The 25,837-nt window shown below is 53.6% G+C and overlaps 1 protein-coding gene across 6 annotated transcripts; it reads right to left on the reverse strand.

The window, feature by feature from the left end:
- Positions 1-719: 719 nt before the first annotated feature.
- RBCK1 (RANBP2-type and C3HC4-type zinc finger containing 1) lies at positions 720-23,447 on the reverse strand. 6 transcript variants are annotated; one of them, XM_077336013.1, is made up of 14 exons: positions 23,257-23,337; positions 18,616-18,750; positions 17,511-17,577; positions 16,642-16,783; positions 15,378-15,471; positions 14,009-14,207; positions 13,390-13,526; positions 11,670-11,843; positions 11,205-11,365; positions 10,627-10,738; positions 8,600-8,779; positions 7,267-7,365; positions 5,851-5,994; positions 720-1,340 (listed from the first exon to the last, which is right to left on the reverse strand). In XM_077336013.1, the coding sequence occupies exons 3-14, from the start codon at positions 17,530-17,532 to the stop codon at positions 1,260-1,262; spliced, it is 1,545 nt and encodes a 514-aa protein (XP_077192128.1). In that variant the 5' UTR covers positions 17,533-17,577; positions 18,616-18,750; positions 23,257-23,337; the 3' UTR covers positions 720-1,259. The 6 variants fall into 6 exon arrangements, with proteins under 6 accessions (XP_077192128.1, XP_077192125.1, XP_077192129.1 ...); XM_077336010.1 differs by having other exon boundaries at positions 16,642-16,786; XM_077336014.1 differs by lacking the exon at positions 18,616-18,750 and having other exon boundaries at positions 16,642-16,786; positions 23,257-23,447.
- Positions 23,448-25,837: the final 2,390 nt, after the last annotated feature.

A 25,837-nucleotide genomic window follows, 5' to 3' on the forward strand; every position in this document is an offset into this window, starting at 1 on the left:
CCAGTGGGGCAAGACCCCCCCCCAGGACCCCATTGCACCGAGCCGACGGAGCTTCACTGCCCCAGAGAGCAAACAGCCAGAAAAACCAAGTTTCCAGAGAGCTTATGAGAATACCTGGCCACCAGGTGGAGTCTTGAAATCCCCCGAAATTACGACTGATCTCCAAAATACGCAAATGTATCCCCTTGAGAAAACAGCTGGCTTGGATGATGGTTATGTTGGCCACACTGAGAGCGCTCTTACAGAACTGCTTTAAGAACCCAGCTGGCTGCATGTGGGGGAACGGGGAATCAAACCCGGCTCTCCAGGTTTGAGACGGCTGCTCTTAACCACGACGCCCCCTCTGAAGCAGCCATTCTCCCCACCGGAACTGAGCTCTTGTTTGAGACTCAGTTGTCATTCCGGGGGACCTCCGGGGGACCTCCAGATATAATGCAGAAGTGTATCATGTTATAAGCCACTTTGGGTCCCTCGTGGGGAGAAGAGGGGCCATAAACAGACTGTGACATAACCTCATTTTACTCTCCTGGTTCGGGGAGGGTTAGCCAAGCAGACGTGACATAGCTGTGTCTAGGGTTCTGTGTGGCGGCGTCCGAATCGGCCTGGAACGGCCGATTCGGACGCCACCGCACACAACCCTTGCCGTGACCTCGTGGTATCCAAATCCGCACCCACCTGGCCTTGAATCAACGTCCTTCTGCAGGAACGCATAAGCATCAGCTTATTAAATACCCGTTTATTGGAAGAAAACATGGAAAGATCTGGACCGAGCCAGCACGTTCTGTAGTGAAGCTAGGCCCTGGAAGCCTGGAGGTTAATGCATACGGAGAGTAATGCACATTTTCTCTGGTGGAGTCACAGCCAGGCATCCGTCCCTTGGCCGGAGCACCCTCGGTTGCCAGGGGGGCTTGAAGGAATGCGGTGCATTAATGCTGCTGGCAGGGGTGAAGGAAGAAACCCTTCTAGTCCTTGGCAAAGGTAGGAGCTGAAGGATTTCCCAGGTCGAAGCTCCCAGCCTCCCTTCAAGTTGGCTGTTCTGAGGAGTTTGGGTAGCAATCGGAGCCTTACAACATCCCGTGAGGCAGAAGCTCCTGTCGAAAGGCAGGACATCGACCTTTCTCTACGGCTGTCGGAGCCCAGAGCAGAAATCTCCACCGGCTTTGGTGGACCGCAGATGATGGAGCCGAGCGGTCGGGGCTGGCCTTGGTCCCACCAAGCACGGCAGCCCAGCACGGCAGCCCAGAGCTCCTGATTCTCAGTCAGTGGCAGTTGTGGCAATTGGGGTGGCACGGAACCCCATTCTGCCTGCAGCGGCAGCCCCCGCTGGTGTCGCCGGAGCCCTGGAAGAGAGGAGGGCAAAAGAAGGTGAAAAGGGAGCCAGGGAGGGATGGAGGTAGGGAGAAGGGACACGGGTGTGCTCTTTCCCTCTCGGAGCTGCCTGGACGGGGGCCAAGAGAACAATCAAGGGGAGGGTGGGAAGATGACCGAGGCCTTCCGCTCTAAGAAAAGCGGAAAGGAAACGGCCAAAGAAGGAAATGAGCCGGAGACGGGAGGGAAGGAAATGAATGGCGCAGGACGGCAACTGGCCAGAGGGAGTAGCGCAATATGAAGGAATCCTTCTAGGCCGGCGGTAGCCAAACTGTGGTTCTCACACCTGGCTAAGAAACTGTCCTCTAGCACCAGGTGGCTGTAGACCAGGGGTGGCCAAATGGTCGTATTCCAGATATCTATGGACTACAATTCCCATGAGCCCCGCCAGCACATGCTGGTGACTCCAGGGGTGGCCAGACCATGGCTCTCCAGCATGTTGGCAGGGGCTCATGGTCATTGTAGTCCATGAACCTCTGGAGAGCCACAGTTTGGTCAAGAGATTCAATATATCTGGAGCAAAAATATACATCTCAGACCAAACATACTTCTGAGACATTCCAATTCAAACAGCCCCTTGCCCAGGGGACTGCATTTCCCAAGAAAAAACAGCTGATGTCCAGCTGGCTCCAGGACACCTGCTGCTCAGGAGTTCACCTGGATCTGGTCACCTGTCCAGCATCTCCCACGGCAGTTTGGCTCAGAAATCTCCTCCTCTTCCTCTACAACCCCCATGCTGTTTTGTCCTGCCCTGTGTAGCCTGGGCAAGCCCAACCCATCAGGTCTCAGAAGCTGGCCTAGTTCCGCAGGGCCTGCAGGATGGAGCTCGCCCGCCGGGCGTTTGGTCAAGGCCGGGCTAGGAGATGGGGTCTCTTCCTATATAGGTCCTGTTTGCTGGTCATCTGGGCAGGAAGTGGTTAGCGGCTGTGGGGGGCTGCGGCCAGGTGTGCAAAGAAGGGAGGGGAGGATTAGACTAGTTTTATCGGCAGGGCAGGGGGGGTGAATATTTTTCTTCTGTTTCATGTGATTTTATCATTTTACTGTAAACCGCCATGAGCCAGCATGGCCCAGGAGCAGCGATCTACAAATGCAATAGGATGGATGGATGGATGGATCAGTTGATCTATAGATAGATGGAAGATGACAGAGGGAGGGAGGGAGGGACAGATCAAGTGATTAATAGATAGATGGAAGATGACGAACGGATGGATATAGACCAATTGATCGATAGATGGAAGACGGATGGATCAACTGATCGATAGATAGATCAATTGATCAGTAGATGCAAGATGGATAGACAGATCAATTGATTGATAGATCGATGGAAGATGGATGGATGGATGGATCAATTGATTGATAGATAAATGGAAGATAGAAGGAAGATGACAGATGGATGGATAGATAGATATGGATGGGAGACCCCCAAGGAACACTGGGGGGCGTGACTCAGAGGGAGGCCGTGGCCCCCCACCCCCCAACGGCCCTTGCCTGGCTGCCGGACAAGCCTCGGATCTCCTGGCTGCATGACTCACACGCCGTGCGATAAAAAATCATCCTGCTGTTTCTAAGCCTCGCTGCAACCAACACACACACACACACACACACACAGGACTGCCGGGAGTCAGCTGATCAACAGCTGCTGCATCGCCTGACTGGCACGTTCTTCCGTTAGGCACAAGGCCGGGTCACACCTGTCTCCACCCCCACTCCCGCTCCGCTGATGTGTGAAATCGAAACGGAACAAGCACACGCTAAGAAAAAGGCATTAGCTTAGCTTTCTCAAGGCTCTGTTGCAAGCAAGGCTCAGTGCCCTTGAAGCTGCCTCAAATTCAGTCCTCTGTCCCTTGAAGTGACCTCAGCAGGTCTCCAGAGTGTCAGGCAGAGGCCTTCCCCATCGCCTGTTCCTTGGCCTTTAACTGGATTGGAGACTCCTAGAATCCTAGAGGGGAAAGGGGCCATAGAGGCCATCCAGTCCCACCCCCTGCTGTGTGCAGGGTCAGCCTCAAGCATCCAGGAGAAGGATCTGTCCAGCCGCTGCGTGAAGACGGCCAGTGAGGGGGAGCTCCCCACCTCCTTAGGCAGCCCCTTCCACTGCTGAACTAGACTCCTAGAATCCCAGAGTGGGAAGGGGCCATGCAGGCCATCTAGTCCCACCCCCTGCTCAGTGCAGGATCAGCCTCAGGCATCCAGGAGAAGGATCTGTCCAGCCGCTGCTTGGAGACCCCCAGTGAGGGGGAGCTCCCCACCTCCTTAGGCAGCCCCTTCCACTGCTGAACTAGACTCCTAGAATCCTAGAGTGGGAAGGGGCCACAAAGACCATCTAGTCCCACCCCCTGCTCAGTGCAGGATCAGCCTCCAGCATCCAGGAGAAGGATCTGTCCAGCCGCTGCTTGGAGACCCCCAGTGAGGGGGAGCTCCCCACCTCCTTAGGCAGCCCCTTCCACTGCTGAACTAGACTCCTAGAATCCTAGAGTGGGAAGGGGCCACAAAGACCATCTAGTCCCACCCCCTGCTCAGTGCAGGATCAGCCTCAAGCATCCAGGAGAAGGATCTGTCCAGCCGCTGCTTGGAGACCCCCAGTGAGGGGGAGCTCCCCACCTCCTTAGGCAGCCCCTTCCACTGCTGAACTAGACTCCTAGAATCCCAGAGTGGGAAGGGGCCATCCAGGCCATCTAGTCCACCCCCTGCTCAGTGCAGGATCAGCCTCAAGCATCCAGGAGAAGGATCTGTCCAGCCGCTGCTTGAAGACGGCCAGTGAGGGGGAGCTCCCCACCTCCTTAGGCAGCCCCTTCCACTGCTGAACTAGACTCCTAGAATCATAGAGTGGGAAGGGGCCACACAGGCCATCTAGTCCCTCCCCCTGCTCAGTGCAGGATCAGCCTCAAGCACCCAGGAGAAGGATCTGTCCAGCCGCTGCTTGAAGACGGCCAGTGAGGGGGAGCTCCCCACCTCCTTAGGGAGCCCATTCCACTGCTGAACTAGACTCCTAGAATCCTAGAGTGGGAAGGGACCATGAAGGCCATCTAGTCCCAACCCCTGCTCAGTGCAGGATCAGCCTCAAGCATCCAAGAAAAGTGTGTCTCCAACCTTTGCTTGAAGACGGCCAGTGAGGGGGAGCTCCCCACCTCCTTAGGCAGCCCATTCCACAGCTCAACTATTCTGACTGTGAATTTCTCCCCCTGATATCTAGCAGGTACCGTATTACACCTGGGGCCTTCTGCATGCCAAGCAGCTGCTCTGGCCCTGAGCCACAGCCCCTCCCTTTGTTCTCAACCTGGGACACTCTCTGGAACGCATCAGATACTTAACTGGGGCAACCACCATCTATCCACCCCCTTCTTCGGCATCTCTTTTTTGGTTTGTGTATTTATTCAATTAATGTATACCCTACTTTTTTTTTTTTTACAGTAGGGGCCACAAAGAGGCTGACTTCATTCCCAGTGCCTCCCTTTTGCCCGCACAACAACCCTGTGAGGTAGGCCAGGCTGAAACCATGGCACCAGCAGATCTCCGTACGGCACCTTTCAACACCACCCCCCTGCCAGGGTCAGGTTACAGGCCGAGGTTCTTCACAGCCCCCCTGTACAGAGAGACTCCGGGGCCCAATTGTTGTTATTGCTGTTCACAGAATTTATATCCCGCATTTCTGCCCCTACGACGGCTGCCGGGGCAGCCAGTCATTTGAAACATGCGTGATATTATGCGAGGTATTATGAAACTATTCAAACACGCCCCCTCCAAGCATACTTCAACAAAACCATTTTAAAAAAGAGTTCAAAGCGGAGCTAAAGTACCTACAAATTGTAATAAAGCATCAAATTAGGAAGGAGAGGCTGTGTAGGGAAGGCCAGAGAAAATGAAAAGTCTTCACTCCCTGGCAGGAGACAATGGCAGGACATTCATAAGAAGAGCCCTGCTGGGCCAGGCCAGGGAGGGTCCATCTAGTCCAGCCTCCCGTCTCTCAAAGTGGCCAGCCAGTTCCTCTGGACGGCCAAGAACAGGGCAGGGAGGCCAAGGCCTTCATGAGAACCTCAGAAGAGCCCTGCTGGGTCAGGCCAGGGAGGGTCCCTCCAGTCCAGCCTCCCGTCTCCCACAGGAGCCAGCCAGTTCCTCTGCAGGGCCAACAACAGGGCAGAGAGCCAGACTACCTCTGAATGGGGAGGCTCCCCTTTAGTAATCATGGCTGGTAGCCTCTGACGGACGTGTAATCCATGAATCTAATCGCCTTTCCAAGCTGGCTGTGCCTATGGCCATTCCTACCTCCGGCAGGGAATTCTGCGCCTTAATCTTTCCTTTTGCAAATAAATATTTCCTTTTGTCCATCTGGAATCTACTGCCTGCCCTCTTCATGGGATGCCCTTGAGCTCTCCTACTTTGGGAGGCCTATCTCCTGGGGGGGGAGATTTCCAGATGTCTGCTGCCACACCCAGGGAAGCCCTCCCACGGCCCCTGCATGTCCCCAGCTGCCCGGTCCATACGTACCGCTGGCCCCCAGCGTGGCCCTTTGGTCACCCAGCAGATCTCTGTGCGGCACATGGTGCAGAGGATCCAGTCGCAGCCCTCTTTCTTCTGGATAATGATCTGGCAGACGGGGCAGTACATGGCGTCCCCTCCCCGCACCATGTTCTGGAAGGAGAAGAGGGCAGTGGCAGGAGAACCCTCCTGGACTCAGCCAGGGGGGCAACAGAGGAAGCCAACAGCTGGCTTAGATGAGCACCAGCGTCACACAGGATGCATTTGTCTGGACTGTACCATCTGGGCTGCCAATGGGGAAGGCGTTCAAATATTTCTCCCACCCCATTGCGGAAAAAAAATCCCTGCATTTAGAAAGCCAGTTTGTCAGGGAACTGGGATTTTGCGGGATCTGACAGACGGCTACTTCACACGTGCATTGATTTACTTATTTAGTGGGTTTTATCCCACCCTGTCTCAACAGACTACACAGGAAGCTCCTGTATGCTGCATCAGACCCCTTGGTCCACCCAGGTCAGGATTGCCTGCTCAAACCGGCAGCAGCTCTGCAGGGTCTCAGCGAGAGAAGGGTCTTTCACATCACCAACTGTTGGGTCCATTTTAGCGGGGGGTCTTTCACATCACCGGTCACCAGATCACTTTAAAACTAGAGATGCCGGGGATTGAACCTGGAGCCTTCTGCATGCTAAGCAGGGGCTCTACCACTGAGCCAACGCTGATGCCCCAAGGCCTAACTGTTTTTCAGGGTTGCTTGCCTAGCATGAAAATGCCCCTTAAAAGCCATACACTGAGCTGGAAAACCTTTTTATGGATTTTCATTTAACTGCAGCAGAATCGAAAATACACAGACGCAGGTAGGACGAATCTACAAAACAAAGCTCCTGTTAAATTGGAGGCTGGGGAAGATGATGCCCTTTCAGGACAGGACAGGCCAATCACCTGGGTGCTCCACCCCTCATTCCGTCTCCTGGGACCACCCTACAACTGATCTGGCTCTTCTGCCTGGCCACAATCCCAGCCTGCAAGCTTTACAGCAGGGGTAGTCAAACTGCGGCCCTCCAGATGTCCATGGACTACAATTCCCATGAGCCCCTGCCAGCGTTCGCTGGCAGGGGCTCATGGGAATTGTAGTCCATGGACATCTGGAGGGCCGCAGTTTGACCACCCCTGCTTTACAGGTTGCAGTGGCACACTCATGCATGCTGGCCTTGATGCTCAGGAGAGACGGCCACCTTGGCTTGACCTTCAGCACAAAGGTCAGTAAGAAGAACCTTGCTATCTGTGAGTCCCCTTCTGTGGGCTTATTGAGAAACTGCATTCCTAAAAGGCAGCTCACTGTACCTCCCACTTTAGAATAAGCCTGCTGAATCAGAACGGCCTGTGGGCGTAATCACAGGAGCGCTCCCTCATCCCTCAGTTCCTCACCATCAGCATCTCCGTGGTCTGCCGGGCTGCCTGGTCATTCTCAGCGCGGATTTTGAGATCATCTTGGTATTCTTTGCAGTTCATGTTTTCATGAATAGCCTGCGGAGAAGGAGGAGGAGTTGGGTTTCATTCCCCCTTTTCACTCCTGGAAGGAGTCGCCAAGCGGCTTCCAATCGCCTTCCCTTCCTCTCCCCACAACAGACACCCTGTGAGGCGGGTGGGGCAGAGAGAGCTCAGAGAGAGCTTTGTGAGAACAGCACTGAGAGAACTGTGACTAGCCCAAGGCCGTCCAGCTGGCTGCACGTGGAGGAGGAACGGGGAATCAAACCCCAGCTATCCAGATGAGAGGTCGATGCTCTTAAACACGACAACAAACTGGTTCTCTAACCGACTGGGAATCTGGTTTCTCACCTTAGTGGTTGGCATTTGGGATCCTAAAACAGGAACCAAGTACTTCCTGGTTCATAGCCGGTTTCTCTTCCCGCTGCCCCCGGCCCTCCTCTAGGCAGAATAAGATGGCTGATTTGGGACACCCCGAAAAGGGCAGATAATCAGTCACAAGGTTCAAGCTTGGCTCAGGCCAACGACTAGCAAAGACAGTTTGGTTCCCCTTAAATGTATTTAGCCTCCTGTTCTCTAGGCAAGCTCACCTTCATCCCCATTCATCTGCCCCGACTTCCTTCTGCCAGTAAGCAAACACTGAAAAGGCTGCCACAAGAGGAGAGCCAGAGTGCAGGAGCTCCTCAAAAACAAACATTTGTGGCCTGGGGAGAAGCTTGTGTGAGTCACGGCTCACTTCTGCAGAGGCAGCTACCCGAAAACTCTTCCCCTGCCCCAAATGTTGCTGGTCTCGAAGGTGCTCCTGGACTCTGGCTCTCTTCTCCCGCTATGGATCTGTCACACCAGACAACTTGCTTGTGGTACACACAAGAATCTTCCTTCTCCTGAATCAGACCTTCGGTCCGTCAAGGTCAGCATTGTCCACTCAGACTGGCAGCAGCTCCAGGGCCTCCGACAGAGAAAGGACTTTCCCATCCCCTCCTGCCTAATTCTTTTCAACTGGAGATGCCGGGGATTGAACCGGGGACCTTCTGCATGCCAAGCAGAGGGCCATGAACACAGACATGAAACTGCCTTAATACTGAATCAGATCCTCGGTCCATCCAGGTCAGTATTGCCTACACAGCCTGGCAGCCGCTCTCCTGTGTCTCCTGCAGAGGCCTTTCCCATCCCCTCCTGCTTGGTCCTTCTAACTGGAGATGCCGGGGATTGAACCGGGGACCTTTCACGTGCCAGGCAGACACTCTGCCACTGAGCCACGAGCTCCCTTCACCTTGCAAAGTAGACAGTTCTTCCTCAGGCACACGGGACACAGGAACTCGTTCACGTCATCCTCAAAGAAGCACCAGCCGCGGCAGTCGGTCGTCTTGCAGTGGTAGCTCGAGCGGCTGCGGTTCTCAGCCACCGAAATCCCCAGGTCCAAGAAGCGCTGATATTCCGCCGGGCTCAGGAGCTGCGGATCAAGCCCAGGGCGCCTCAGAGAAGATTTGGAGGGGGTGGGGGAGCTCTCAGGGGGAGATCTGTACCTCCTCAGCCCCGGACACACTGCCTCAGGCCCATCTTCCCCGTGGCATCCGTGGGAAGCTACATGTTAAAGGGTGGGATGGCCCTTCGGAGATCTCTGCCTTCTGCTGGATCAGGCCCTCGGTCTATCAAGGTCAGAACTGTCTTTTTTTTCCCTCTTGGATATTCATTCATTCATTCATTCATTCATTCATTCATTCATTCATTCATTCATTCATTCATTCATTCATTCATTCAATCATAGAATCATAGAATCATAGAGTTGGAAGGGGCCATACAGGCCATCTAGTCCAACACCCTGCTCTACGCAGGATTATTCATTCATTCATTCATTCATTCATTCATTCATTCATTCATTCATTCATTCATAGAATCATAGAATCATAGAGTTGGAAGGGGCCATACAGGCCATCTAGTCCAACACCCTGCTCTATGCAGGATCATTCATTCATTCATTCATTCATTCATTCATTCATTCATTCATTCATTCATTCATTCATTCATTCAATCATAGAATCATAGAGTTGGAAGGGGCCATACAGGCCATCTAGTCCAACACCCTGCTCTATGCAGGATCATTCATTCATTCATTCATTCATTCATTCATTCATTCATTCATAGAATCATAGAGTTGGAAGGGGCCATACAGGCCATCTAGTCCAACACCCTGCACTACGCAGAATCATTCATTCATTCATTCATTCATTCATTTTTAACAACTTTCTATATCCCGCCTCTCACGACTTCGTTGCCTCAAGACGGCTAACAGTTAAAACCATAACAATTTCCCCATTAAAAACCCTATTAAAACAATGGCAATACACATAAAAACCTACAAGATTACAGAACAACTATCACCCAACAGAATTTACTAAATCCAGCCAATCCGCATGAGTTGTTATATAGTACAGGGATGCTCAGCCAACGTCAGCCCCTGGTCGAACTCCGGTCAACCCCCTCACGGGCTCAACCAAGTGCCCTGTGGAAGAACTTCGTCTTGCCGGCCCTACACAGGTCGACGCAGACTGGCAGCCACTGAGCCAGGGACTCAGTCAAGGCCTCTCCCATCCCCTCCTGCCTGGCCCTTTTCACTGGAGATGCTGCCGGGGATTGAACCTGGGACCTTCTGCCTGACAAGCAGAGGCTCTGCCACTGAGCCAGGGTCTCAGGCCAAGGTCTCTCCCATCCCCTCCTGCCTGGTCCTTCTAACTGGAGATGCTGCTGGGGATTGAACCTGGGACCTTCTGCCTGCCAAGCAGAGGCTCTGCCACTGAGCCAGGGTCTCAGGCCAAGGTCTTTCCCATCCCCTCCCGCCTGGCCCTTTTCACTGGAGATGCTGCCGGGGATTGAACCTGGGACCTTCTGCTGCTGGGGATTGAACCTGGGACCTTCTGCCTGCCAAGCAGAGGCTCTGCCACTGAGCCAGGGTCTCAGGCCAAGGTCTTTCCCATCCCCTCCCGCCTGGCCCTTTTCACTGGAGATGCTGCCGGGGATTGAACCTGGGACCTTCTGCATGCCAAGCAGCAGCTCTGCCCCTGAGCCACAGTCCCTCCCAAGACAGGGCTAAAGAGCCGACTGGCCTTCTCTCACATGGGACGCAGTAGGAAGTGAAGACCAAAGGAGGGAGGAGAGAGGCCTTGGGGTCACAGGCCATTTGTGGTCCGGAGTAAACCCCTGGGTGGCCAGTCACCTCCCCCTGCTCTGCCGGAAGGGCTCCCTTCCGCAGCTGTGGTTCAAGCCACCCCCGCCCTTGCCACCCCCCACTTGGGTGCCTACCGCTTTGATCTCCCGTTCCAGCAGCTGGCCCGGGCAGGAGTAGTCCTGGTCTATGTAGGGGCACCTGACCTCCGGCTCTTGGCTGTTCAGGATGGTGCCTTTCAAGCAGTCCCTGGGAAGAGAAGGAGAGGGACGTGGGCAGGAGGCCTCTGCTTCCTTGTCGGACGAGACCACAGCCCCTGCGGGGCTTCAGGGCATGACACGGTTTGGAGAATTTGTCCATTGTGGTCAGTTTGGGCAACTGTGAAAAAGAGGCAGGCTGGAGGGGTCACTGGCCTGATCCAACAGAGCTTCTCTTGACGTTACGTTCTTAAGATCGGCATTGTCTACTCAGGCTGACAGCAGCTCAGCAGGAGAGAGGTCTTCCACGTCACCTACTATGTGGTCCCTCAACTCGAGATGCCTGGGATTGGACCCAGGACCTCCTGCAAGCCAAGCAGAGGCTCTGCCCCTAGGCCATGGCCCAGTGAGTGAGGACTACCTGTCTGGGGACCTGTCTGGGGACCATGACCCAGGAGGTCCCTTCCAACTCTATGATTCTTTGAGGGCAGCAAGCCAAAACCTTTCAGGAGACTTACTTGCAGAAGGAGTGCAGGCACTCACGCAGGGTCACGCCCTCCCCCGGCTCCAAGGTCCCGAAGCAGATGGGGCAGTCTATCACGGCCTTAGACAGGACCAGGCTCTGCCCATCCTCCTGCAGCAGTCGCTGGTAGTTCTCGCGCTTCTGTTTTTCTTTGGCCTGCCTCGAGGGGAGAGAGGAGGAGAGGTTAGGAGGCAGGGGCTTGGGCCTCTGGGTGAGCCAGAATTTTGGACTGGATGGGCTTGAAAGGTCAAGTGTAGCTCCCGAACAGTCTTCAAGGGCTGCCCCAAGCAGAACACATTGCAGTAATCTAACCCAGGTGCAAACCATATAGTGCTGTAAGGGTTAAGGCCAGCACCTTGAATTGTGCCTGGAAACTAACTGGGAGCCAAGACCGGAGCAATACAGTCTTGGCTCCCTACGACCCCCTCCCCCCTCCCTCCCGGGGTCTCCCGCCTCTCACCTGCTCATACTGCTGCATGGCTTCTTCCTCCTTCTGCAGTCGCACCAGCTCCTCTTGGTCCGGCTGGTAGCCGTCCGGCGCGATGTAATCCTTGGGCCGCTCCGTGCAGCACATCTCGCAGCCCGGCCAGGTGGGCTTGTTAACGAAAGTGCAGGTCGGGCACTCCCAGCCAACCTGCAGAGAGACGGGAGGGCCATGGGAGGAGCCTCTCGAGAGGTACGCTGTCTACCTGGCGTGAATCCAGGAGGTCACAGAAAGGGTGGAAGGACCTGTAAAGCCCAAGGACAAATGCCGCTTCCTGCTTGTTCATTCAAAATATTAGTCAAGGCGTAACCTTTCATGGGCTTCAAGGTGCCTCTGGATTCAGATTTTGTCTTGCTGCTTAGGCCCGACATGGAGACCACCCTAATTTGTTTGTATAACCCAAAAAGCTTTAACTGGCCTTCAAGTCACAAAGGGACCGGCTCCCTTGGATTTTCAAAGGCCTCATCAATGGACTGCAGCAGCTACATTGACAAAATGCTTAAATCTTGGCCTGTCATTCTGAGGAATCCTAGAATCATAGAATCATAGAGTTGGAAGGGACCTTCTGGGTCATCTAGTCCAAGCCCCTGCACTATGCAGGACACCCACATCCCAATCGCTCCTCCACTGTCACCTGCCACCCCTTTGCTTTCACAGGAAGGAAGACTGTCACACCAAATGCAGCTCTCAAGGTGTTAGGTAGAAAGTTAGCTGTCATTATTTTCTGGGTTGCTTGGTTTAGAAGCTCTGCACTGTACTTAATATAGTTGCTGAAATAACATTTCTGGATTTGCATACATATATCTCAGACTTTCTCCGTCAGGGTTTCAGGAAAGCCAGGGGTTTCTTGACAGCCCTGGAAGGGTTTTGTGAATGGGTGGGAGTTCATTAATTCTGTATATATTTTAAAAATGGGCTAAATAGTTATCAAATGTCGACCCCCCCACCCCTTCCCAGAATGGCCAGTGATGGGCCTGGAGGGGGGGAGTGAGGGGAGGGGCCCCAGGTGGGCGTGTCCACAGCTCTGCTTCCCAACCATATTCTGAACAATCACACCTCTTCTGAGATTTCTCCAAGCCTGAAGAATGCTTCAGGGGGTTTTCAACAGTAAAAAACTTGAGTCTGTCTGTCTGTCTGTCTGTCTGTCAGAGATCCTTTAGGCTGATCCTGCACTGAGCAGGGGGTTGGACTAGATGGCCTGGCTGGCCCCTTCCAACTCTAGGATTCTAGGAGTCTAGTTCAGCAGTGGAATAGGCTGCCTAAGGAGGTGGGGAGCTCCCCCTCACTGGCCGTCTTCAAGCAAAGGTTGGATACACACTTCTCTTGGATGTTTTAGGATGCTGGAGGCTGATCCTGCACTGAGCAGGGGGTTGGACTAGATGGCCTGCATGGCCCCTTCCCACTCTAGGATTCTAGGAGTCCAGTTCAGCAGTGGAAGGGGCTGCCTAAGGAGGTGGGGAGCTCCCCCTCACTGGCCGTCTTCAAGCAAAGGTTGGATACACACTTTTCTGGGATGCTTTAGGATGCTGGAGGCTGATCCTGCACTGAGCAGGGGGTTGGACTAGATGGCCTGCATGGCCCCTTCCCACTCTAGGATTCTACTCTATGATTCTATATTTATAAAATGTCTGGGGAACGGCACACCCTTGTCCTGGGAGCCCACGGGATTCATGAAGGAACTCCTTGCAGGCCTTACCTTCTGGCTCAGGGCTGCAGCGGGGTCTTCCAAGTGTTCGTCAGCATCCAAGATGCCTGAAGGGTCTCTGGGAGTCAAGGCAGCAGGTGTTTCGTTGGACCCTCGTGGCAGCAGGGCCCCCTCCTCGATGCCTAACTCTAAGGAGGTTGCCAAAGAGAGAAAGGAAGGGGACGTGAGGCTGCTGAATACCCAAGTAGACCGTTTGATTCACCGGGTTCTGTAACAAATCTCCAGGTGTTCAGGTAGAGTTGCCAGCTCTGGGCTGGGAAATACCTGCAGATCCGGAGGCGGAGCCAGGAGTGGGGGGGATTTCGGGCAGGGCAGGACCTCAGTGACGTCTTATGCTAGGAAGTCCCCCCTCCCAAGCAGCTGTTTTCTCCAGGGGAACTGATCTTTATAGTCTGGAATTATAATTCCAGGGGGTCCCCAGGCACAGATCTTTCCCATCAACTCCTGCCAGGAATTGCATCTGAGACACATGAGCAAATGAAGCTGCCTTCTACAGAATCAGACCTTCTGGTCAGCAAGGTCAATACTGGCAGCTCAGGCTGGCAGCCGCTCCCTGGGGTCTCTGGTGGAGGTCACCGCCTGACCGTTCCGGGCTGCCCGACAGGCTCACCTTCCAGCTGCCGGCGTTCGACCTCCCGTTGGAAGGTGTCTTTGCACAGCTTGGCCGCTTTGGCAGATCGGAGGAAGAGGTAAGCCACGTCGCCGTCCCTCTGGATGCCGTGGTACTGGAGGGTCTCGTGATCTTGAGCCAGCCTCTGGCCCACCACCCACTGCTGAATGCTGGGCGGGAAGCCGTAGTGGAGGAATACCTAGGGCAGCAGAGACAGCGTTGGGAAATTTCGCAGAGCAAACACAGCACAGTGGAAATAAGGCAGCACAGACATGTGTGCAGAGAGAGGAAGAAGAAGAAGCGGCTTTTCTACCCCACTTTGGGAAGTGTCCCAAAGGAGCCTCTAAGCGGCTTTCAATGGCCTTCTCTTTCCTCTTCCCACAACAGACCCTCTGGGAGGTAGGTAGAGCTGAGGGAGTTCTAAGAGAACTGCTCTGTGAGAACAGCACTATCAGGACTGTGATGAGCCCAAGGTCACCCAGCTGGCTGCATGCAAAGGCTCACAGAATCCAAGCCGGTTCACCAGATGAGAAGATGTCCCTCCTATCCACTAGGCCGTGCTGGCTCCTCCAGTGATTCAAGTGGGTCGCCGTGCTGGTCTGAAGCAGCGGAACAGAGTTCGAGTCCAGGGTCACCTTGGAGCCCGACACAGTTTTAATCAAGACATTAGTTTTCGTGAGCAAGCATGATTCTTCCCAAGCGTGCGTGCACACAAAAGCTAATGTCTTGAATAAAATTTCGCTGGACTTAAAGGTAGAAGAAGAAGAAGAGTTGGTTCTTATATGCCGCTTTTCCCTACCCGAAGGAGGCTCAAAGCGGCTTACAGTCGCCTTCCCTTTCCTCTCCCCACAACAGACACCCTGTGAGGGAGGGGAGGCTGAGAGAGCCCTGAGATTACTGAAGAAGAAGAAGAGTCGGATCTTCTATGCCGCTTTTCTCTACCCTAAGGAGTCTCAAAGCAGCTTCCAATCGCCTTCCCTTTCCTCTCCCCACAACAGGCACCCTGTGAGGTGGGTGAGGTCAGAACAGCTTTATCAGTGCCGTGGCCAGCCCAAGGTTACCCAGCTGGCTGCACGTGGGGGAGTGCAGAATTGAACCTGGCATGCCAGATTAGAAGTCTGCACTCCTAACCACTACACCAAACTGGCTCTCCAAGGTAATGCTGGACTCAAAACTTTAGACATGCACGGGTTTAGCTTTTCGGAAATGAGGGGCAGGGGAGACACAGCGATGGGAGAGGACGGCATAGATGAAAGACCCACGATTCGAAAGTGAAAGCGCCCCCCAGCTTCCAAACCCAGGACTAGCCTGCACCTCACAATTAAGCCTTGGGGTTCACTCCTACCAGTCCCGCTGCTGGAGCCCATACCATGTCTTTGAGGGAAGCCAAGGTCATGCAAGGCCGGACCTTAAGGTAGATGGGGACGGTGCACATGTGAGCATCTTCCACGCCGACCTGCAGCCTAGGAGAGGAGAGGAAGAAGTTAGGAAGGCATTCCCCTTCCCCACCTGCAACACTGTTCCTGGACAGCTTCTTCTTCTCCGAGAAAGGGGAGCCTGTCGTTTTAAGAGCCTCAGTACAGCACAACGGAGTCTTGGCTGGTGGGGTCGGACTAGATGACCCTGGGGATCCCTTCCAACTCTAAGGTGCTATGGAGGGCAGGCCTGCCTAGGAGAGGGGGAAACGTCATGCACTGGGCTTGAATTAGCTAGGCCCCATCCATCCCCAGCATGGGTTAGAACTGAGGGCCTTGAATGCATGGAGCTGCCTTCTACTGAGTCCATCAAGGCCAGGTTTGTCTGCTCTGACTGGCAGCTGCTCTCCAGCGTCTCAGGTAGAGGTCATTTCACATCACCTGCAGCCTGGTTCTTAGATGGAGCTGCTGGGGATTGAACTTGGGACCTTCGGCATGCCAAGCAGAGGCTCTGCCACTGATCCACGGCCCCTCACTAATTCATGGAACATGGGAAGCTTGTTGGTCTATCAAAGTCAGTTTCCCCCATCCCCTCCTGCCTGGTCCTTTTTAATTGGAGCTGCTGGGGATTGAACTTGGAACCTTCTGCATGCCAAGCAGAGGCTCTGCCCCTGACCTCTCTCCCCGCAGAGTCTTCCAAAGCAGTGGTGCTCAGACGCCTTGACTTGGGGGTGGGGTGGGGGGCTGAGCTGGATTCAAGGGCTGCAACCACCCCACGCTCAAAGAGCAGCAGTCCTCAAGCAGAAATTAAAGGGGAGATTCCAGTGTGAGATTGCGGAACCTGAGTTCATTCACCAGTTCAGAACAATGGACCTCCCAGGGCGGAATAGAGACATCGTATTCTTGTCTCGGTACAGAAGCTAATTTTCTTTCCCTCTCCCTCCGGTGTTTCTCCATTGCTCTAATCAAGCCGACTGCATTTTGCCTTGTACCTTTGCAAGCTCACTCTCTTCTTTGCAACATCCCTCCCACCTTCTAAGGATATATAAGGACTCTGGCATCTCCTTTCCTACTTGTATCTGACGAAGGGAGCTTCAACTCTAGGAAGTGATGCCCCAGAAGCCTCTCTGACCTCCAAGCTGCTGCTGGGCCCGAATCTCTCATGTCCCAAGAGAGTCGAAACCCGCTCTGTGTCACTCTCCACTCTTCGGCAGTCACCTAATGTCCTGCTGGCGGTCAGTCTCTTCCTTCAGCCGCACCACGAGAGGGATTTGTTGCGCTGCCAGCCAGCGGGCGCATTGCTGGGCCGTCTTCTCATCCCCTCCTGCAATGGCCACTGCCAGCTTCCAGGCCTGTTTCTCTGCTAGGGACAAGAAGAGGCTGGAGCAGAGCATTACGTACAATGGGAGCCCATTCACCTGTGGAACTCGGGAACAGAGGACAATGCCCTCTACTGCAAGCGTAGTCAACCTGTGGTCCTCCAGATGTCCATGGACTACAATTCCCATGAGCCCCTGCCAGCTAATGCTGGCAGGGGCTCATGGGAATTGAAGTCCATGGACATCTGGAGGACCACAGGTTGACTGCCCCTGCTACTGCACCAGACTGTGCAAAACAACTGCTGATAATAGGTACTAAAAACAGGTGTGCAGTTTAGTGCTTCTTTGGCCAATACATACATGAAGCTGCTGTATGTCGAATCAGGCCCTCAGTCTATCAAAATCAGTATAAGGGGGAGAGAGAGAGAGAGAGAGAGAAGGGTTTTGGTATCCTGCTTTTGACTACCCAAAGGAGTCTCAGAACAGGGGCTTATGGGAACTGTAGTCCATGGACATCTGGAGAGCCACCGTTTGGCCACTCCTGCTTGAGAAAGGCTGATGATAGATAACGTAAAATAAAAAGCGTCAAATCTAATTTGACCGTAAGTCCACAACCGCTCATACAGCTCCCATACAGCGCAGTGGGACTTGCACGTGAGAAAATCCTAGCGGATCGGGCCTCATTGCAGCAAGAGAAGCCCCGTCGGTTCCCCAGGCAAAAGGTCATCGCAGTTTGCAAACACATCTCCTGACCCTTGAGACGCTCACCTTTTTGGGTGGCCTCCTCCATAAACACTGTCCCGGCCTCATCCAGAGCTGCCAAATCCAGAGGCTCCTTCAAAGAGAAAGAATAAAAGGATCCCTGCTTGCTGAGTTCTATTGGACAGCGCCTGTGACGCTGCGGACTCTAAGGAACTTCACCCATCTCCCTTGCTTTGTGCCTTTGGTGCTGACGGGGTTTAGCTTTGCTATTTTGTTTTCAGAACTTCACAAGAACGGTAGCCCCCAAAAGACCAGTGCGATTTTGGGGTAAACTCTTTGGAGAGTCAGCCCCCTTGGTCAGATACCTACCGGACGAAGCAAGCTTTGACTCTTAAAAGTCACGTCCCCCAAATCCCTTCAGTGAGAAAAATAAGGTTCACACGTTGCTTTATTTTTTTTAAAGGAAAAGATATTTCTTCCTGCAGGAATCCTTGGCTTGGTGCAACCTTGTTGCCTTCTCTGTTTCTTTTTAAAACAAAGAACTTTAATTCTGCCAGGACTATTTTCCCCCAGAGCTTACAAGACAGCTCGCCACCCTATGTGGCTGCCAACTTTTTGACACACTCCTGTGCTTACAGGGGCCCATGGGAATTGTAGTCCATGGATTTCCAGAGAGCCATAATTTTGCCCCCCTGTAATCTACAGGCCTCATCCAGAGATTGGTGAAACACTTGTTAATCCCTCTAATTCTGCTCATTTAAATGTTTCCTTACCATCTACGGTACAAAGAATCACAGAATCCTAGATTTGGAAGGGACCTCCTGGGTCATCTAGTCCAACCCCCTGCACTATGCAGGACACTCACAACCCTCTCGTTCACCCACTGTCACCTGCCACCCCCTTGAGCCTTCACAGAATCAGCCTCTCCGTCAGATGGCTCTCCAGCCTCTGTTTAAACATTTCCAAGGACGGAGAACCCACCACCTCCCGAGGAAGCCTGTTCCCCTGAGAAACCGCTCTCGGAAAAAAAATGTTCTCAGAAAAACAACAGAGTTGACGCTTCGCTTGGTTTTCAAAAGGCGGTTTTATGTAAGCTCAGTCAACTGATTATAGGGAAGTTGGCTGAGTCTGTGGGTGAACTTTGGATGGGAGGAACAGAGGCGGGACCCACCAGCTCAGCGAGTTCCTTTCCTGGCTCCAGCTGCGAGAAAGGCCTTCAGTGAGGCTGTCCATCTCCACGACACACACGCTCCGGGCCTCGGGATGTTGACTTCAAAGCCTCCTCCATTTTACCCTCACAACAACCCTGCAAGGTAGTTAGGCTGAGTGTGTGCGACTAGCTCAAGGTCACCCGGAGAGCTTCGGGGGCCAGGTGGGGAGGTTTGGCTCAAGAAAAGAGAAGAAGAGCTGTTTTTTTTAAAATATCCTGCTTTTTACTATCCTCTCAAAGTGGCTTACAATCGCCTTCCCTTCCTTTCTGTACAACAGACACCCTGTGTGGCTGAAAGAGCTCTGAAAGAATTGTGACTGGCCCAAGGTCACCTTCTGTGTGGAGGAGGAGTGGGGAACTGAACCCAGTTCTCCAGATTAGAGTCCACTGCTCTTAACCATGACACCAAGCTGGCTCTCGACCACAAACTGGTTCTTAACCACTGCACCAAACTAAACTGCCCAAAAGCCTCAAAATCTTGGTAGTCTCTATGATGCTGCTAGATTCGAATCTGGCTCTTTGGATCCCAGAGGACTTCCCACCTGGCATGGCTCAGATCTGGATTTACCCCTCCTCATCCCACGAAGCCCAAAGGCTGGAGGCATACGATGTGTCTTCCAAATAGTTGTGAAGTTGTCAGGTTTCTGTCTGGCTTCTAGCCTTGGATAATATGAAAATGAAACCTCTTGAACACAATTTTCCTACAACAACTAAAGCAGTGAGAAACCCTAGCCCTCCCCACCTTGTTCTCACATCAGTCTTGCGGGGTAGGTTAGCTGGGAGAAAGAGTGTGCCCTAATCCAACTCTAACCACTATGGCCACACTGCCTCCTAAAACTTTGGGGTTAGGAGGTGAATTTCCTCCAAACAATACTGGCCAGGGATTTTGGTTTTTTAGGGGGGCATCATCTAGGCACGGAATTGGGGCTACCGTGGGTGGGCAGGTAGTTGTGAATTTCCTGCATTCTGCAGGGGGTGGGACTAGATGACCCTGGAGTTCCCTTCCAACTCTATGAATCTATGAAAGCACCTAAATGTTTTGGAACAAAACAATTGACAGAAAAATTATTTCCCAATCCTGGAGCGAGTCAAAGAGCAGTTTGCCCCCCTTCCCCAGGCAAGGCTTAGTCGAAGATATTCCCCCACCCATCTGCAAATGCACACATCAGAACTTGTTCTAACTGGCAAACAAACAGCAGGAAAAAAGGAAGACTGCATTTACTCAAAGCAAAATGAGTTTCCTTCCCCCCCCCCCAGGTACGCCTTCCAAAAAGGGAGCAAGTGTTGTCTTGCATTCGCATACAAGAGCAAGATTCCAGCCCAGCTGCACCTCAAAGACCAACGCAAATTCCAGAATAGTCCGTGAATCCAAGCTCCCTTTGTCAGATATACACATGCAAGTTTCAATGCTGCCCAATCATTAGAAGAAGAAGAGTTGGTTCTTAGATGCCGCTTCTCTCTACCAGGAGGAGTCTCAAAGGAGCTTCCGATCGCCTTCCCTTTCCTCTCCCCACAACAGACACCCTGTGAGGGAGGTGAGGCTGAGAGAGCCCTGAGATTACTGAAGAAGAAGCAGAGTTGGTTCTTATATGCTGCTTTTCTCTGCCCGAAGGAATCTCAGAGCGGCTTGCACCACCTCCTTAGGCAGCCCCTTCCACTGCTGAACTAGACTCACAGAATCCTAGAATGGGAAGGGGCCATGCAGGCCATCTAGACCACCCCCTGCTCAGTGCAGGATCAGCCTCAAGCACCCAGGAGAAGGGTCTGTCCAGCCGCTGCTTGAAGACGGCCAGTGATGGCTCATGACCTCCCTAGGAAGACCATCCCACTACTGAACTACTCGGACTGTGAAACATTTTTCCTGATCTCTAGCCGATATCGTTCTACACGTAGTTTAAACCCATTCCTGCGCATCCTGCCCTCTGCTGCCAACAGGAACCTTTCCCTGCCCTCCTCTAAGTGACAACCTTTCAGATACTTCAAGAGAGCTATCCTGACCTCTTTCAATCTCCTCTTCTCTAGGCGGCCTCCACATGTTTAGCTGACAGCCCACAAGGACCCCAAGATCTCATTCCCCCTCACTGCTACCGAGAAGTGTCTCTCCCATCCAGTATGACTGCTTCTCATTTGTGTGACCCAGTTGTAGAACTCTGCCCTTCTCCTTACTGAATTACACCTTGTTCGCATTTTCCCACTTTCCCAGCATGTTCAGATCTCGCTGTCTCTATCTTCTGGGGTATTTGCTACTCCCCCCAATTTGGTGTCATCCACAGATTTAATGAGGAGGCCCCCTACCCTCTTGTCCAGATGGCTGATAAAAATGTTGAAAAGTGCCGGACCCAGGACCCAGCCCCATGGCACCCCACTGCTCACCTCCCTCCACTCTGATGCAATCCCATTGACAACCAGTCTTTGGGGGCGGTTTTCTAGCCAGTTCCCCATCCATCTAACCATCCGAAAATCCCATCTCCAGTCTTCCAGTTTATAGAATCATAGAATCATAGGATCCTAGAGTTGGAAGGGGCCATACAGGCCATCTAGTCCAACCCCCTGCTCAATGCAGGATCAGCCCTAATCATCCTAAAGCATCCAAGAAAAGTGTGTCTCCAACCTTTGCTTGAAGATTTCCAGTGAGGGGGAGCTCACCACCTCCTTAGGCAGCCTATTCCACTGCTGAACTACTCTGACTGTGGAAAATTTTTCCTGATATCTAGCCTATATCGTTGTACTTGAAGTTTAAACCCATTACTGTGTGTCCTCTCCTCTGCAGCCAGCAGAAACAGCATCCTGCCCTCCTCCAAGTGACAACCTTTCAAATACTTAAAGAGGGCTATCAGAACATCAGGGGAACCTTTGTGAAAAACCTCACAACATCCACAGAGTTTCCATGATCCAGAGGATGGAGCAGAGTAATGATCTAATAAGCCCATTACTCGGTCAAAAAACCCCAGTTTGGTCTGAAAGGATCTGTTGGAGGCAAATCTGCACTGACTTTCCCTGATCAACCCATTGTCCTACAGCCAGGCTCCAGTACAATGGGCCCCACAGAGAGCCACGTCTCAGCCAGTTCACCTCTGGGGTCCCCAGAGCCTCAGGACCGGCACAGGAGGAAGACTTGGAGGGAAACGCAAGACAGAAGGCGCAGTGCCAGGTTGGCAGCACAGCATCGGCTCCAGGATGAGTATTTGCAGGAGCAGGACTAAGGAGTTTGGCAGGTGTAAAGCAGCCAACAAGGGAATGGCTGGAAGGGAGCGATGCATCTGTTGGTCATTGATCCTGCAGCTCTATTCAGAACTGATTCTCCCACCTGGGACTTTGGCCTGTGTTTTGGGATTCTTCTTTTGGATTTCCTCTCGGACTTAAAGCTTGGATTAATTCGTTTTTGGAGGGACATTCTGACAGACACTGATGCTCGGTTACTGCCTTTGTCTGTCTGCTGGGTCTGTAAACAGGATGTCACGTTTTGGAAGGAAAGCAGGGTCGGCCCTGCTTAGTTCTGGATGGGAGACCCCTGAGAAAGGCCGGCCTTTGCCTTCAAAGCCTGAGGGGGTCAGGAAAGTGACTTGGCACCTCTGACACACCTCACATTCAGGGTCCTCTCCCTGGCTGTCTATCTGATCTGAAGAAGAAGGGAGCAGTGCATGACAAAAGCTCCTCCCCTGCCCAAAACGTTGTTAGTTTTTAAGGTGCCACAGGACTCTTTTCTACTGAAGAAGTGAGCAGTGCCTTACGGAAGAGGATGGAGCAGAGTTGTTCTCTCTTGCCCCGGAGGGACGGACCGGAACCAATGGGATGAAATTAATGCAAAAGAAATTCTGTCTAAACATCCGGAAGAAGTTCCTGACAGTCAGAGTGGTTTCTCAGTGGAACAGGCTTCCTCGGGAGGTGGTGGGTTCTCCATCTTTGGAGATTCTTAAACAGAGGCTGGAGAGCCATCTGACGGAGAGGCTGATTCTGTGAAGGCTCAAGGGGGTGGCAGGTGACAGTGGAGGAGTAAGAGAGTTGGGAGTGTCCTGTATAGTGCAGGGGGTCGGACTAGATGACCCAGGAGGTCCCTTCCAGCTCTGTGATTCTATGATTTCCCTGCCCCGTATTTTGTTAGTTTTTCAGGCTCTCCTGGACTCTTGCTATTTTCCAGGGGGGGCATGTTGGTCTGAAGCAACAGAACAAATTTCGAGTCCAGGGGCACCGTTAACCCAACAAAGTTTAAAGCTGGGCATAAGCTGGGCATTCCCCACTTCCCCAGATGCCTGCCCACGGAACAGGGTGTTTGTTCCTGGACTCAGCTTCTGTGCTCTTCCGGGCCCCTCGGTGTTTTCCTCCTCTGCCAACCTGGCGCCTTGGACTGAGCCCGGTGGGTCTGGCCCCCAGCTCCCACGCCCAGCCCTCGGCCTGCCCTCCCCTCCTGGCGGCAGTTTGTGCTGCCCCTCGGCAGCTGCTCTCCGCGCCCCGCACCGCCTGCCCACGGAGGAGGCACGTCGGGCGGGGGCGGGCAGCGCGCTCTTAAAGGCGGGGGGCGTCTCTCCTCCTGGCGGGCTCCCGGGCGGGGGTTGGGAAGAGCCAGCGGGGGCGAGGGGTGAAGGGGCAGGATCCGGCGCTTACCTGCGAGGAGGCGTCGGTAGCCCCGGCGGGCTTCTCTCCGCGGCGTCGCCCCAGGGGCTCAGTCCCTCCCTCCCGCCTGCCTGCCTGCCTGGCCCGCGCCGGCCGCGAAAGCGAAAGCGAAGGAAGGCAGCGGAGGGAGGGAGGCTGGCTGGGAGGGAGGAAGGCAGCGCCCCCACCGCCCCGCGGGCAAACCGCGAATCTGCCGCCGCCCCGAGCCGAGCGGGGGCCTCCCGCGGGGAATGCCGCGGCGGGCACAACAGCCCTGCTAGGTGGGCCAGGCGGCGCGGGAAGAGAGAGGGCGCGTCGGGCCGGGCACCCCGGGGCGCCCGCTCCAAGTCTGGCCTCGCGGGCGGACCTCCGGATGGTCTCTGGCTTGGGGCTGGAGGGGCCCTTGGCCTGACCCAACACGGCTTCTCTGATGGTCTTGTGCCTGCCGGGCTTGGGGCACAACAGTGTGTGTGTGGGAGGGGCTTCTGGAGTCCTGGCCCTGCTGGTGGACCTCCTGGTGGCCCCTGAGTTTTGGCCCCTGCGGGACACAGAGGGTTGGATTGGATGGGCCCCTAGCCTGATCCAACATGGCTCTTCTTACGTTCTTGTGTCTGGGGCAGGGATGCTTTGTCTTCTTGGTGCTTGGGGGCATGAAAGTGGGAGGGCTTCTGGAGTCCTGCCCCCCCCCCCCGCTGGGCTTTCTGGTGGGCCCTAAGTTTTAGCCATAGTCTGACCCAGAGTGTTGGACTGGAGGGGCCCTTGGCCTGATCCAACAGGACTTCTCTAATGTCTGGGGCAGGGATGCTTTGTCTTCTTGGTGCTTGGGGGGCCACAGTGGGAGGGCTTCTGGAGTCCTGGCCCCGCTGGTGGACCTCCTGGTGGCCCCTGGGTTTAGGCCCCTGCGGGACACAGAGTGTTGAACTGGAGGGGCCCTTGGTCTGACCCAACATGGCTTCCCTGATGTTCTTAAATTGCTGGAGTGTTGTGGATGCAATCAGGGAACTGGGTTTGGAGAAGGGGAGGGACCTCAGTAGATTCCACCAGTCTCCAGCTGAACTGATTTCTGCAGCCAGGAGATCAGTGGGAATCCCGGGAGATCTTCAGGTCATGCCTGGAGGTTGGCAAGGGGAGTAGAGCACAGTGACCCACTCTGGATAGAAACATTCCTGGCCACTTGGGAATGTAGCATGGAGCGGGGAGTGGTTGGAGGGAAGAGGTAGACCATAGAGAGGTGCAATGCCAGAGAGTCCACCTTCCAAAGCAGCTCATTTTCTCCACAATTGAGCTCTGTCAGCTGGAATTGGGTGGTTTCCAGGTCCCTTATTTATTACATAAAGTGCTCTAGTTCATAAAATCATTGGAAGAGACCTCCTGGGTCATCTAGTCCAACTCCCTGCACTGTGCAGGACACTCACAACCCCATCGCTCCTCCACTGTCACCTGCCACCCCCTTGAGCCTTCACAGAATCAGCCTCTCCGTCAGATGGCTCTCCAGCCTCTGTTTAAAAATCCCCAAAGATGGAGAACCCACCACCTCCCGAGGAAGCCTGTTCCACTGAGAAACCGCTCTGTCAGGAACTTCTTCCGGATGTTGAGTCGAAATTTCTTTTGCATTAATTTCATCCCATTGGTTCTGGCCCGTCCCTCCGGGGCAAGAGAACATCTCTGCCTTTTAAACATATTAAAAACGTAGTCATCATAATTTAAAAGCATCACATTTCTAACTGCATAAGGAATAAAGGTAAAGGTATCCCCTGTGTAAGCACTGAGTCATGTCTGACCCTTGGGGTGACGCCCTCTAGCGTTTCCATGGCAGACTCAATACGGGGTGGTTTGCCAGTGTCTTCCCCAGTCATTACCATTTACCCCCCAGCAAGCAAGCTGGGGACTCATTTTACCGACCTCGGAAGGATGGAAGGCTGAGTCGACCTTGAGCCGGCTGCTGGGACTGAACTCCCAGCCTCATGGGCAGAGCTTTCAGATGGCTGCCTTACCACTCTGCGCCACAAAAGGCACAAGGAATAGACCAACACAAAATGGACCAAATGTGTTTCAACCCCAAGGGCTTTTTCTACAGTGGTCAAATTATGGTGAGGAATGCACTCAGGCATAAAATCAAAAGGCTTGCTGGGTGGCAAAGAGAAATCTGTAAGGAGCTGCTCCAACTTGTCTTTCTCATGTGAAGGTATCTAATTGGGAGCCCACCCTCTAAAATATGCAGAGAGGCCCCCACTCTCTGCTTTGGCCCAGCTCTCAATCACCAGTACATTCCCACGCGGGACACAGAAAGCTTTGTCCTAACTTTTGGGTCCCTAACTTTTCAGGTTAAGTCGGGTTTTACTTTCCCTTTTTGATTTTGCAGATTTCCAGGTCCTGCCTGGAGGCTGGCAACCCTAGCATCTGGGGACGATTCCCTGGACGCTCCTCACCTTTTCTCTTCAAGTTGCAAATTATAACTTTGTTATTATAACCTTCTTTCAAAAGGAGAGAAGGGGAAGAACCTGGGAGGGGCACGGCCAGGAAAAAGAGCTGTGCAAGAGCAGAGACTCCCAGCTGTGCCTTTCTGCTCACTGATCCACCCCGGGGTTCACTA

The sequence above is a fragment of the Paroedura picta genome, chromosome 4, assembly GCF_049243985.1.
Source record: "Paroedura picta isolate Pp20150507F chromosome 4, Ppicta_v3.0, whole genome shotgun sequence".
Classification (NCBI taxonomy): domain Eukaryota; kingdom Metazoa; phylum Chordata; class Lepidosauria; order Squamata; family Gekkonidae; genus Paroedura; species Paroedura picta.

Excerpts from the sequence above, each read along its gene's own strand:
- RBCK1 (XM_077336014.1), bottom strand. The coding sequence starts at position 17,532 with ATGGAGGAGGCCACCCAAAAAG. Across the intron at positions 13,527-14,008 it reads CGAACGCCGGCAGCTGGAAG|AGTTAGGCATCGAGGAGGGG; the intron begins GTGAGCCTGTCG and ends CAACCTCCTTAG. Across the intron at positions 1,341-5,850 it reads GGCCACGCTGGGGGCCAGCG|GGCTCCGGCGACACCAGCGG; the intron begins GTACGTATGGAC and ends CCTCTCTTCCAG.